Source organism: Somniosus microcephalus, chromosome 13 (genome assembly GCF_052327205.1).
Source record: "Somniosus microcephalus isolate GS21.2 chromosome 13, FLI_Smic_1.0, whole genome shotgun sequence".
Taxonomy (NCBI): Eukaryota; Metazoa; Chordata; class Chondrichthyes; order Squaliformes; family Somniosidae; genus Somniosus; species Somniosus microcephalus.
The window spans coordinates 93597327-93612017 of NC_140999.1; the positions used below are offsets into that span (position 1 = coordinate 93597327).

At 53.5% G+C, this 14691-nt stretch overlaps 1 protein-coding gene across 1 annotated transcript in view; it reads left to right on the forward strand.

The window, feature by feature from the left end:
* Window positions 1-13404, forward strand: part of LOC147108493 (tRNA selenocysteine 1-associated protein 1-like) — a 172574-nt gene extending 159170 nt beyond the window's left edge. The window contains exon 6 of the mRNA XM_086005145.1: window positions 13266-13404. Within this exon, the coding sequence (XP_085861271.1) occupies window positions 13266-13389 (124 nt within the window). The 3' untranslated portion in view covers window positions 13390-13404. The remainder of the gene's footprint in view (window positions 1-13265) is intronic.
* The last annotated feature ends 1287 nt before the right edge of the window (window positions 13405-14691 follow it).

Consider the following 14691-nt stretch of genomic DNA (forward strand, 5'->3'; position numbering starts at 1 on the left):
CACAGATCAGACACCCCGCTCTGTCCCGATCTCTCTCACCAGACACAGACCAGACTCCCCGCTCTGTCCCGATCTCTCTCACTATACCCAGACACAGACCATACTCCCCGCTCTGTCCCGATCTCGCTCACTATACGCAGACACAGACCAGACTCCGAGCTTTGTCCCGATCTCTCTCCCTATACCCAGACACAGACCAGACTCCCCGCTCTGTCCCGATCTCTCTCACTATACCCAGACACAGACCAGACTTCGAGCTCTGTCCCGATCTCTCTCACTATACCCAGACACAGACCAGACTCCCCGCTCTGTCCCGATCGCTCTCTCTATACCCAGACACAGACCAGACTCCCCGCTCTGTCCCGATCTCTCTCACTATACCCAGACACTGACCAGACTCCCAGCTCTGTCCCGATCTCTCTCACTATACCCAGACACAGACCAGACTCCCCGCTCTGTCCCGATCTCTCACTATACCCAGACACAGACCAGATTCCCCGCTCTGTCCCGATATCTCTCACTATACCCAGACACAGACCAGACTCCGAGCTCTGTCCCGATCTCTCCCACTATCCCCAGAGACAGACCAGACTCCCCGCTCTGTCCCGATCTCTCTCACTATACCCAGACACAGACCAGAATCCGAGCTCTGTCCCGATCTCTCTCACTATACCCAGACACAGACCAGACTCCCCGCTCTGTCCCGATCTCTCTCACTATACCCAGAGACAGACCAGACTCCCCGCTCTGTCCCGATCTCTCTCACTATACCCAGACACAGACCAGAATCCGAGCTCTGTCCCGATCTCTCTCACTATACCCAGACACAGACCAGACTCCGAGCTCTGTCCCGATCTCTCTCACTATACCCAGAGACATACCAGACTCCCCGCTCTGTCCCGATCTCTCGCTCTATACCCAGACACAGACCAGACTCCCCGCTCTGTCCCGATCTCTCTCACTATACCCAGACACAGACCAGACTCCCCGCCCTGTCCCGATCTCTCTCACTATACCCAGACACAGACCAGACTGCCCGCTCTGTCCCGATCTCTCTTACGATACCCAGACACAGGCCAGATTCCGAAGTCTTTCCCGATCTCTCTCACTATACCCAGACACAGACCAGACTCCCAGCTCTGTCCCGATCTCTCTCACTATACCCAGACACAGACCAGACTCCCCGCTCTGTCCCGATCTTTCTCACTATACCCAGACACAGACCAGACTCCCTGCTCTCTCCTGATCTCTCTCACTATACCCAGACACAGACCAGACTCCGAGCTCTGTCCCGATCTCTCTCACTGTACCCAGACACAGACCAGACTCCCCGCTCTGTCACGATCTCTCTCACTATACCCAGACACAGACCAGACTCCCCGCTCTGTCCCGATCTCTCTCACTATAACCAGACATAGAGCAGACTCCCCGCTCTGTCCCGATCTCTCGCTCTATACCCAGACACAGACAAGACTCCCCGCTCTGTCCCGATCTCTCGCTCTATACCCAGACGCAGACCAGACTCCCCGCTCTGTCACGATCTCTCTCACTATAACCAGACACAGACCAGACTCCGAGCTCTGTCCCGATCTCTCTCACTATACCCAGACACAGACCAGACTCCCTGCTCTGTCCCGATCTCTCTCACTATACCCAGACACAACCAGACTGCGAGCTCTGTCCCGATCTCTCTCACTATACCCAGACACAGACCAGACTCCGAGCTCTGTCCCGATCTCTCTCACTATACCCAGACACAGACCAGACTCCCCGCTCTGTCCCGATCTCTCACTATACCCAGACACACACCAGACTCCCCGCTCTGTCCTGGTCTCTCCCACTATACCCAGACATAGACCAGACTCCCAGCTCTGTCCCGATCTCTCTCGCTATACCCAGACACAGACAAGACTCCCCGTTCTGTCCCGATGCCTCTCACTTTACCCAGACACAGACCAGACTCCCCGCTCTGTCCCGATCTCTCTCACTATACCCAGACACAGACCGGACTCCCCGCTCTGTCCCGATCTCTCTCACTATACCCAGACACAGTCCAGACTCCCCACTCTGTCCCGATCTCTCTCACTGTACCCAGACGCAGACCAGACTCCCCTCTCTGTCACGATCTCTCTCACTATAACCAGACACAGACCAGACTCCCCGCTCTGTCCCGATCTCTCACTATACCCAGACACAGACCAGACTCCGAGCTCTGTCCCGATCTCTCTCGCTTTCCCCAGACACAGACCAGACTCCCCGCTCTGTCCCGATCTCTCTCACTATACCCAGACACAGACCAGACTCCCCGCTCTGTCACGATCTCTCTCACTATACCCAGACACAGACCAGACTGCCCGCTCTGTCCCGATCTCTCTTGCTATACCCAGACACAGGCCAGATTCCGAGCTCTGTCCCGATCTCTCTCACTGTACCCAGACACAGACCAGACTCCCCGCTCTGTCCCGATCTCTCTCACTATACCCAGACACAGACCAGACTCCCCGCTCTGTCCCGATCTCTCTCACTGTACCCAGACACAGACCAGACTCCGAGCTCTGTCCCGATCTCTCTCACTATACCCAGACACAGACCAGACTCCCTGCTGTGTCCCGATCTCTCTCACTATAACCAGACACAGACCAGACTCCCCGCTCTGTCCCGGTCTCTCACTATACCCAGACACAGACCAGACTCCCCGCTCTGTCCCGATCTCTCCCACTATACCCAGACACAGACCAGACTCCGAGCTCTGTCCCGAACTCTCTCACTATACCCAGACACAGACCAGACTCCCAGCTCTGTCCCGATCTCTCTCACTATAACCAGACACAGACCAGACTCCCCGCTCTGTCCCGGTCTCTCACTATACCCAGACACAGACCAGACTCCCCGCTCTGTCCCGATCTCTCTCACTATACCCAGACACAGACCAGACTCCGAGCTCTGTCCCGATCTCTCTCACTTTTCCCAGACACAGACCAGACTCCCCGCTCTGTCCCGATCTCTCGCTGTATACCCAGACACAGACCAGACTCCCCGCTCTGTCCCGATCTCTCTCACTGTACCCAGACACAGACCAGACTCCCCGCTCTGCCCCGATCTCTCTCACTATACCCAGACACAGACTGGACTGCCCGCTCTGTCCCGATCTCTCTCACTGTACCCAAACACAGAGCAGACTCCCTGCTCTGTCCCGATCTCTCTCACTATACCCAGACACAGACCAGACTCCCCGCTCTGTCCCGATCTCTCTCACTATACCCAGACACAGACCAGACTCCCTGCTGTGTCCCGATCTCTCTCACTATAACCAGACACAGACCAGACTCCGAGCTCTGTCCCGATCTCTCGCTCTATACCCGGACACAGACCAGACTCCCAGCTCTGTCCCGATCTCTTGCTCTATACCCAGACACAGACCAGGCTCCCTGATCTGTCCCTATGTCTCTCTATGCCCAGACACAGACCAGACTCCTAGCTCTCTCCCGATTTCTCTCACTTTACCTAGACACGGACCAGACTCCCCGCTCTGTCCCGATCTCTCTCACTGTACCCAGACACAGACCAGACTCCCCGCTCTGTCCCGATCTCTCTCACTATACCCAGAGACAGACCAGACTCCCCGCTCTGTCCCGATCTCTCACGATACCCAGACACAGACCGGACTCCCTGCTCTGTCCCGATCTCTCTCACTATACCCAGACACAGACCAGACTCCCCGCTCTGTCCCGATCTCTCTCACTACAACCAGACACAGACCAGACTCCCCGCTCTGTCCCGATATCTCTCACTATACCCAGACACAGACCAGACTCCGAGCTCTGTCCCGATCTCTCTCACTATACCCAGACACAGACCAGACTCCGAGCTCTGTCCCGATCTCTCTCGCTATACCCAGACACATACCAGACTCCCCGCTCTGTCCCGATCTCTCTCACTATACCCAGACACAGACCAGACTCCCCGCTCTGTCCTGATCTCTCTCACTATACCCAGACACAGACCAGACTCCCCGCTCTGTCCTGATCTCTCTCACTATACCCAGACACAGACCAGACTCCGAGCTCTGTCCCGATCTCTCTCGCTATACCCAGACACATACCAGACTCCCCGCTCTGTCCCGATCTCTCGCTCTATACCCAGACACATACCAGACTCCCCGCTCTGTCCCGATCTCTCTCACTATACCCAGACACAGACCAGACTCCCCGCTCTGTCCTGATCTCTCTCACTATACCCAGACACAGACCAGACTGCCCGCTCTGTCCCGATCTCTCTTACTATACCCAGACACAGACCAGACTCCCCGCTCTGTCCCGATCTCTCGCTCTATACCCAGACACATACCAGACTCCCCGCTCTGTCCCGATCTCTCTCACTATACCCAGACACAGACCAGACTCCCCGCTCTGTCCTGATCTCTCTCACTATACCCAGACACAGACCAGACTGCCCGCTCTGTCCCGATCTCTCTTACTATACCCAGACACAGGCCAGATTCCGAGCTCTGTCCCGATCTCTCTCAGTATACCCAGACACAGACCAGACTCCAAGCCCTGTCCCGATCTCTCTCACTATACCCAGACACAGACCAGACTCCCCGCTCTGTCCCGATCTCTCTCACTATACCCAGACACAGACCAGACTCCGAGCTCTGTCCCGATCTCTCTCACTGTACCCAGACACAGACCAGACTCCCCGCTCTGTCCCGATCTCTCTCACTTTCCCCAGACACAGACCAGACTCCCCGCTCTGTCCCGATCTCTCACTATACCCAGACACAGACCAGACTCCCTGCTCTGTCACGATCTCTCTCACTTTCCCCAGACACAGACCAGACTCCCCGCTCTGTCCCGATCTCTCACTATACCCAGACACAGACCAGACTCCCCGCTCTGTCCCGGTCTCTCCCACTATACCCAGACACAGACCAGACTCCCCGCTCTGTCCCGATCTCTCTCACTATACCCAGACACAGACCAGACTCCGAGCTCTGTCCCGATCTCTCTCACTATACCCAGACACAGACCAGACTCCCCGCTCTGTCCCGATCTCTCTCACTATACCCAGACATAGACCAGACTCCCAGCTCTGTCCCGATCTCTCTCACTATACCCAGACACAGACCAGACTCCCCGCTCTGTCCCGCTCTCTCTCACTTTCCCCAGACACAGACCAGACTCCCCGCTCTGTCCCGATCTCTCTCACTATACCCAGACACAGTCCAGACTCCCCGCTCTGTCCCGATCTCTCTCACTATACCCAGAGACAGACCAGACTCCCCGCTCTGTCCCGATCTCTCTCACTATACCCAGACACAGACCAGAATCCGAGCTCTGTCCCGATCTCTCTCACTATACCCAGACACAGACCAGACTCCGAGCTCTGTCCCGATCTCTCTCACTATACCCAGACACATACCAGACTCCCCGCTCTGTCCCGATCTCTCGCTCTATACCCAGACACAGACCAGACTCCCCGCTCTGTCCCGATCTCTCTCACTATACCCAGACACAGACCAGACTCCCCGCCCTGTCCCGATCTCTCTCACTATACCCAGACACAGACCAGACTGCCCGCTCTGTCCCGATCTCTCTTACGATACCCAGACACAGGCCAGATTCCGAAGTCTTTCCCGATCTCTCTCACTATACCCAGACACAGACCAGACTCCCAGCTCTGTCCCGATCTCTCTCACTATACCTAGACACAGACCAGACTCCCCGCTCTGTCCCGATCTTTCTCACTATACCCAGACACAGACCAGACTCCCCGCTCTGTCCTGATCTCTCTCACTATACCCAGACACAGACCAGACTCCGAGCTCTGTCCCGATCTCTCTCACTGTACCCAGACACAGACCAGACTCCCCGCTCTGTCACGATCTCTCTCACTATACCCAGACACAGACCAGACTCCCCGCTCCGTCCCGATCTCTCTCACTATACCCAGACACAGACCAGACTCCCCGCTCTGTCCTGATCTCTCTCACTGTACCCAGACACAGACCAGTCTCCATGCTCTGTCCCGATCTCTCTCACTATACCCAGACACAGACCAGACTGCCCGCTCTGTCCCGATCTCTCTTATTATACCCAGACACAGGCCAGATTCCGAGCTCTGTCCCGATCTCTCTCACTGTACCCAGACACAGACCAGACTCCCCGCTCTGTCACGATATCTCTCACTATACCCAGACACAGACCAGACTCCCTGCTCTGTCCCGATCTCTCTCACTATACCCAGACACAGACCAGACTGCCCGCTCTGTCCCGATCTCTCTTACTATACCCAGACACAGGCCAGATTCCGAGCTCTGTCCCGATCTCTCTCACTATACCCAGACACAGACCAGACTCCCAGCTCTGTCCCGATCTCTCTCACTATACCCAGACACAGACCAGACTCCCCGCTCTGTCCCGACCTCTCTCACTATACCCAGACACAGACCAGACTCCGAGCTCTGTCCCGATCTCTCTCACTGTACCCAGACGCAGACCAGACTCCCCGCTCTGTCACGATCTCTCTCACTATAACCAGACACAGACCAGACTCCGAGCTCTGTCCCGATCTCTCTCACCATACCCAGACACAGACCAGACTCCCTGCTCTGTCCCGATCTCTCTCACTATACCCAGACACAACCAGACTGCGAGCTCTGTCCCGATCTCTCTCACTATACCCAGACACAGACCAGACTCCGAGCTCTGTCCCGATCTCTCTCACTATACCCAGACACAGACCAGACTCCCCGCTCTGTCCCGATCTCTCACTATACCCAGACACACACCAGACTCCCCGCTCTGTCCTGGTCTCTCCCACTATACCCAGACACAGACCAGTCTCCGAGCTCTGTCCCGATCTCTCTCACTCTACCCAGACACAGACCAGACTGCCCGCTCTGTCCCGATCTCTCTCACTATACCCAGACATAGACCAGACTCCCAGCTCTGTCCCGATCTCTCTCGCTATACCCAGACACAGACAAGACTCCCCGCTCTGTCCCGATGCCTCTCACTACACCCAGACACAGACCAGACTCCCCGCTCTGTCCCGATCTCTCTCACTATACCCAGACACCGTCCAGACTCCCCGCTCTGTCCCGATCACTCTCACTATACCCAGACACAGACCAGACTCCGAGCTCTGTCCCGATCTCTCTCACTATACCCAGACACAGACCAGACTCCCCGCTCTGTCCCGATCTCTCTCACTATACCCAGACACAGACCAGACTCCCCGCTCTGTCCCGATCTCTCTCACTATACCCAGACACAGACCAGACTCCCCGCTCTGTCCCTATCTCTCTCGCTATACCCAGACACAGACCAGACGCCCCGCTCTGTCCCGATCTCTCACACTATTCCCAGACACAGTCCAGATGCCCCGCTCTGTCCCGATCTCTCACACTATACCCCGACACAGACCAGATTCCCAGCTCTGTCCCATTCTCTCGTACTATACCTTAAATGGTGCCCTCTGAAATGGCCTAGCAAGACGCTCAGTTGTAAAAAAAAAGCGCTGTGAAACACAATAATAAGAATGAAACCGGACGGACCACCCGGCATCGAACTCAGCACCAGCTACGGATATGGCAACAGCACACCCAGCCCAATCGACCTTGCAAAGTCCTCCTCACCAACACTTGGGGACTAGTGCCAGAATTGGGAGATCTGTCCCACAGACTAGAGTCATAGTTATACAACACAGAAAGAGGCCCATCGTGTCCGCGCCGGCCATCAAGCCCTGTCTATTCTAATCCTATTTTCCAGCACTTTGGCCGTAGCCTTGTATGCTATGGCGTTTCAAGTGCTCATCCAAATGCTTCTTGAATGTTGTGAGGGTTCCTGCCTCTACCACCCTTTCAGGCAGTGAGTTCCAGATTCCAACCACCCTCTGGGTCAAAAAGTCTTTCCTCAAATCCCCTCTAAACCTCCTGCCCCTTACCTTGAAACTATGCCCCCTGGTTATTGACCCCTCTACTAAGGGAAAAAGTTCTTTTCTATCTACCCTATCTATGCCCCTCATAATTTTGTGCGCCTCAATCAGGTCCCCCCTCAGCCTTCTCTGCTCCAAGGAAAACAACCTCAGCCTGTCCAGTCTTTCTTCATAGCTGAAGCCCTCCAGCCCAGGTAACATCCTGGTGAATCTCCTCTGCACCCTCTCCAATGCAATCACATCCTTCCTATAGTGTGGCGACCAGAACTGCACACAGTGTTCCAGCTGTGGGCTGACATAGTCATACTCACAAAATCATACCTTTCAGCCAATGACCCAAACTCCTCCATCATCATCCCTGGGTATGTCGTGTCCCACAGGCAGGACAGACCCACCAGGGGTGGAGGCACAGTGGTATACAGTCGGGAAGGAGTGACCGTGGGAGTCCTCAGCATTGACTCCAGACCCCATACAGTCTCATGGCTTCAGGTCAAGCATGGGCAAGGAAACCTCCTGCTGTCCTCCCTCAGCTGATGAATCCTCCATGTTGAACACCACTTGGAAGAAGCACTGAGAGTAGCAAGGGCACAGGATGTACTCTGGGTGGGGGACTTCAATGTCCATCACCAAGAGTGGCTCGGTAGCACCACTGCTGACCGAGCTGGCCGAGTCCTGAAGGACATAGCTGCCAATCTGGGCCTCCGACAGGTGGTGAGAGAATCAACACGAGGGAAAAACATACTTGATCTCGTCCTCACCAATCTACCTGTCGCAGATGCATCTGTCCATGTATTGGTAGGAGTGACCACTGCACAGTCATTGTGGAGACGAAGTCCCGTCTTCACACTGAGGACACCCTCCATCGTGTTGTGTGGCGCTACCACCGTGCTAAATGGGATAGATTCAGAACAGATCTAGCAGCTCAGAATTGAGCATCCATGAGGCGCTGTGGGCCATCAGCAGCAGAATTGTATTCCACCACAATCTGTAACCTCATGGCCCGGCATATCCCTCAGTCTGCCATTACCAGCAAGCCAGGGGACCAACCCTGGTTCAATGAGGAGTGTAGAAGAGCATGCCAGGAGCAGCACCAGGCGTACCTAAAAATTAGGTGCTAACCTGGGGAAGCTGCGACACAGGACTACATGCATGCTAAAAAGCGGAAGCAGCATGCTATAGACAGGGTTAAGCGATCCCACAATCAACAGATCAGATCAAGGCTCTGCAATCCTGCCACATCCAGTCGTGAATGGTGGTGGACCATTAAACAACTAATGGAAGGCGGAGGCTCCATGAATATCCCCATCCTCAGTGATGACAGAGCCCAGCACGTGATGCAAAAGACGAGGCTGAAGCGTTTGCAACCATCTTCAGTCAGAAGTGCCAAGTGGATGATCCATATCGGCCTCCTCCTGAGGTCCCCACCATCAATGAAGCCAGTCATCGGCCAATTCGATTCACTCCACGTGATATCAAGAAACGGCTAAGCGCACTGGATACAGCAAAGGCTATGGGCCCCGACAACATCCCGCCTGTTGTGCTGAAGACTTGTGCTCCAGAACTAGCTGCGCCTCTAGCCAAGCAGTTCCATTACAGCTACAACACTTGCATCTATCCGACAATGTGGAAAACTGCCCAGGTATGTCCTGTCTACAAAAAGCAGGACAAATCCAATCTGGCCAATTACCGCCCCATCAGTCTACTCTCAATCATCAGCAAAGTGATGGAAGGTGTCATCAGAAGTGCTATCAAGTGACACTTACTCACCAATAATCTGCTCACTGATGCCCAGTTTGGGTTCTGCCAAGACCACTCGGCTCCCCACCTCATTACAGCCTTGGTCCAAACATGGACAAAGGAGCTGAATTCCAGAGTTGAGGTGAGAGTGACTGCCCTTGACACAAGGCAGCATTTGACTGAGTGTGGCATCAAGGAGCCCTAGTAAAACTGAAGTCAATGGGAATCGGGGGGGAAAACTCTCCACTGGCTGGAGTCATACCTAGCACAAAGGAAGATGGTTGTGGTGGTTGAAGGTCAATCATCACAGCCCCAGGATATTGCTGCAGGAGATTCTCAGGGCAGTGTCCTAGGCCCAACCATCTTCAGCTGTTTCATCAATGACCTTCCCTCCAACATAAGGTCAGAAATGGGGATGTGTGCCGATGACTGCACAGTGTTCAGTGCCATTCACAACTCCTCAGATAATGAAGCAGTCCATGCCCGCATGCAACAAGACTTGGACGACGATCAGGCTTGGGCTGATAAGTGGCAAGTAACATTCGTGCCACAAGTGCCAGGCAATGACCATCTCCAACAAGCGAAAGTCTAACCACCGCCCCATGACATTCAACGGCATTACCATCGCCGAATCCCTCACCATCAACATCCTGGGGATCACCATTGACCAGAAACTTAACTGGACCAGCCACATAAATACTGTGGCAACAAGAGCAGGTCAGAGGCTGGGTATTCTGCGGTGAGTGTCTCACCTCCTGACTCCCCAAAGCATTTCCACCATCTACAAGGCACAAGTAAGGAGTGTGATGGAATACTCTCCACTTGCCTGGATGAGTGCAGCTCCAACAACACTCAAGAAGCTCGACACCACCCAGGACAAAGCAGCCCGCTTGATTGGCACTCCATCCACCACCTTAAGCATTCACTCCCTCCACCATTGGTGTACCGTGGCTGCAGTGAGTACCATCTACAAGATGACTTGCAGCAACTCGCCAAGGCTTCTTCAGCAGCACCTCCCAAACCCGTGACCTCTTCCACCTAGAAGGACAAGGGCAGCAGGCTCATGGGAACGCCACCACCTCCAAGTTCCCCTCCAAGTCACACACCATCCTGACTAGGAAGTATATTTCTGATCCTTCATTGTCGCTGGGTCAAAATCCTGGAACTCTCCCCCTAACGGCACTGTGGGAGTACCATCACCACACGGACTGGAGCGGTTCAAGGCGGCGGCTGACCACCACCTTCTCAAGGGCTATTAGGGATGGACAATAAATGCTGGCCTTGCCAGCGATGCCCACATTCCAGAAACGAATAAAAAAAAACTATACCCCGACATAGACCAGACTCCCAGCTCTGTCCCGATGTCTCACACTAAACCCCGACACAGACCAGACTCCTAGCTCTGTCCCGATGTCTTGCACTATACCCTGCTGAACTCCATTTCCAAGACTTTGAAACTGTGGAGCCCCTGATCTCCTGCATCCCAAGCCTTCCTGATCTACGTTGTCTCCTTCCCAGCTCGTTTCCTGCACTATGATCCTTGGCCACGCCCTCCTTTTGGGAAGCTTGCATTTGGAGCCTTCTGCTGGGAGCAGCGGGTTGTGACCTGAACATTCACTACCACTGTTTGTGTGTGAACGATCAGTGTGACTGAGCTCCATTTCTGAATACTCGCTAAAACCAGTGATCACTACTGACCTTCGTGGGAAGCAATTATATTTGCGTTTATGTAAAAAAAAAATGTGCCCTTTTGTTCCAGTTCTGACGGAGGGTCATCGACCTGAAACGTTAACTTTGTTTCTCTCTTCACAGATGCTGCCTGACCTGCTGAGTATTTCCAGCATTTTCTGTTTTTATTTCAGATTTTCAGCATCTGCAGTGTTTTGCTTTTGCCCTTTTGTACTGTTCCCCTTTTGTGCATCGCCTTGAATCACTGAGTGAAAATCCTGTAACTCCCTCCCGAACAGCACTGTGGGAGTACCTTCACCACACGGACTGCAGCGCTTCAGGGCGGCCCACCACCACCTTCTCAAGGGCAATTAGGGGTGGGCAATAAATAGTGGCCTTGCCAGCGTGCCCACATCCTGAGAATGATTACGTAAAGATTGCATGCTATAACAGGCTCATAGTCTTCTGCCAGTTCTGCTTTGAAACCAGCCACTAGCAGGCACCTGAGACTGTCGGGGGATCAGTTCAGTACTCCCCAATCTCCACGGGAAACGCCTGGTCTACAGTGAGCATCCACAACAAGAACAGGTTGGTGGCTTTGTGCTCACACTGAACATAAATGGTCTCTGTGTTTCTTTTGTTCCCCTGCAATTGCAGCTGCATTTTCATGCATCACTAGCATGTTTCGGTGCGGCAGGAAGCGTGTCGTTGCGGTGTGTTTCGGTGCAGCAGGAAGCGTGTCGTTGCGGTGTGTTTCAGTGCAGTAGGAGGTGTGCCGTTGCGGTGTGTTTCGGTGTGGCAGGAAGCGTGTCGTTGCGGTGTGTTTCGGTGCAGCAGGAGGCGTGTCGTGTGTTTCGGTGCAGCAGGAGGCGTGTCGTTGCGGTGTGTTTCGGTGCAGCAGGAAGCGTGTCGTTGCGGTGTGTTTCGGTGCGGCAGGAGGCGTGTCGTTGCGGTGTGTTTTGGTGCAGCAGGAAGCGTGTCGTTGCGGTGTGTTTCGGTGCAGCAGGAAGCATGTCGTTGCGGTGTGTTTCGGTGCAGCAGGAGGCGTGTCGTTGCGGTGTGTTTCGGTGCGGCAGGAAGCGTTTCGGTGCGGTGTGTTTCGGTGCGGCAGGAAGCGTGTCGTTGCGGTGTGTTTCGGTGCAGCAGGAAGCGTGTCATTGCGGTGTGTTTCGGTGTGGTGTGTTTCGGTGCGGCAGGAAGCGTTTCGGTGCAGCAGGAAGCGTGTCGTTGCGGTGTGTTTCGGTGCGGCAGGAAGCGTGTCGTTGCGGTGTGTTTCAGTGCAGCAGGAAGCGTGTCGTTGCGGTGTGTTTCAGTGCAGCAGGAGGCGTGTCGTTGCGGTGTGTTTCGGTGCAGCAGGAAGCGTGTCGTTGCGGTGTGTTTCGGTGCAGCAGGAAGCGTGTCGTTGCGGTGTGTTTCGGTGCACCCTGGTAAGGATGGCATTTATTGCCCATCCCTGATTGCCCTCAAGAAGGTGGTGGTGAGTTGCTTTCTTGAACCGCTGCCGTCCGTGTGGTGAAGTTACTCCCACAGTGCTGACTTTGTCGTAGCATTTGTTACAACTGAGTGGCTTGCTGGGCCATTTCAGAGGGCAGTTAAAAGTAAACCACATTGCTGTGGGTCTGGAGTCACATATAGGCCAGACCTGGTAAGGGAGGCAGATTTCCTTCTCTAAAGGAAGTTAGTGAACCAGATGGGTTTTTACGACAATCCGATAGTTTCATGGTCACCATTACTGATACTAGCTTTTCATTCCAGATTCATTTAATTAACTGAATTTAAATTCCCCAGCTGATGTGGTGGGATTTGAACTCATGTCTCTGGATTATTAGTCCAGGTCTCTGGAGTATTAGTCCAGTGACTCAACCACTATGCCACCATACCCCAAGTGGCAGGAGTTGTGAATGTGCCTTTGTCTTTTACAGAGGCTACGGGTTTGTCCGGTTTGCCGAAGAAGCTGAGCAGAAGGCAGCTCTGGAGGAGTGTCAGAACGCCAAGGGGCTGGGGGGGAAACCAATCCGTATCAGTGTGGCCATCCCAAAAAGGTAAGTGAGAATTTGGGTAGGATATCCCTGTGCCTGAGCGCGTTCGCTGGCTGCCATCTCAGCACAGCTTGGGATCCACCTGTGCTGAGACGGGTGGAAGGTTTTCAGAGCACTATCTTTGTGGTTGCAGTCATGAGGATTCTTTTCTGCACTAAAGTACAACCATTTCTTTAGGTAATAACCATGGGTGGGGGATCGCTCAGAATGGTCTGTATGGATGTTCCACTTATCTCTCCTGCTGTCTTGGAAATACTGACTCTTGCACTTGCTGCACAATGCCAGCAGCCAGCCAGAGCTTTGCCGCTGTCACTACAAGTCATGTTTGAGTCTAGACAGTAAGTCTAGACAGGCTTTATATCACAGTTGAGCCTCATCCTGCACTCGACCGATGTCCACAGTCCGGTGAGGGTCCTCAGCTGGCCTTTGGAAGCAGGATCCCCTGGCAATTTCCCCATTGTAATATCGCAAGCTGCTGCCCTGCCTGGTATCTGCAGAGACCAAGGATTGAGCTCGGGACCTTCTGGCTGGCATCAGGTGTCTGATTTACCTGGGGAGCCCCAGTTTGGCATTTCTCAATGAGATGCGATATTGCAGTAAGTTTTGTGACTATCTGAGGCAAGTGAGAGACTTCCTCTGACCCCAGTTCAAAGGGGAAAATGGAGGCTCTTATTGCGATGTGAAAACGGAATTGGCGCGTAGCTTGCAGTCTGTATTACACACACTGTCCCTGCATGGTATTACACACAATACGATTTGTAGACATAGCAGCTGCCGTTACAGACTGAGACATGTGGTGCAAGTACAAAAATAAATTCTATAAAGAACTAACCGCTGATAAGCAGGCGTGGTGTTCCCCAGGGATCTGTTCTGGGGCCTCAACATTTCACCATATTTATTAATGACTTGAATGAATAGAGAGTTGCAGATGAAAGTTTGCAGATGACACTAAATAAGGAGGGCCAGTAAGTAGTGCAGATGGGAGCAGGAAGTTGCAAAGAGCCATAGACAGATTAAGTGAGTGGGCAAAACTATTTCAGATGGAGTTTAATTTGGGCAAGTATGAAGTCATCGACTTTGGACCTATGAAAGATAAATCAGGGTATTTTTTAAATGGTGAGAAACTAGGAATTGTGGAGGAGCAAAGGGATTTGAGAGTCCAAGTACAAAACTAGGAGACAGGTACAAAAACTCATTAAAAAGGCAAATGGAATGTTGGCCTTTATATCAAAGGGGAGGATGTTTTGCTTCAGTTATATAGGGTGTTGGTCAGACCCCATCTGGAGCACTACATTCAGTTTTAGGCATA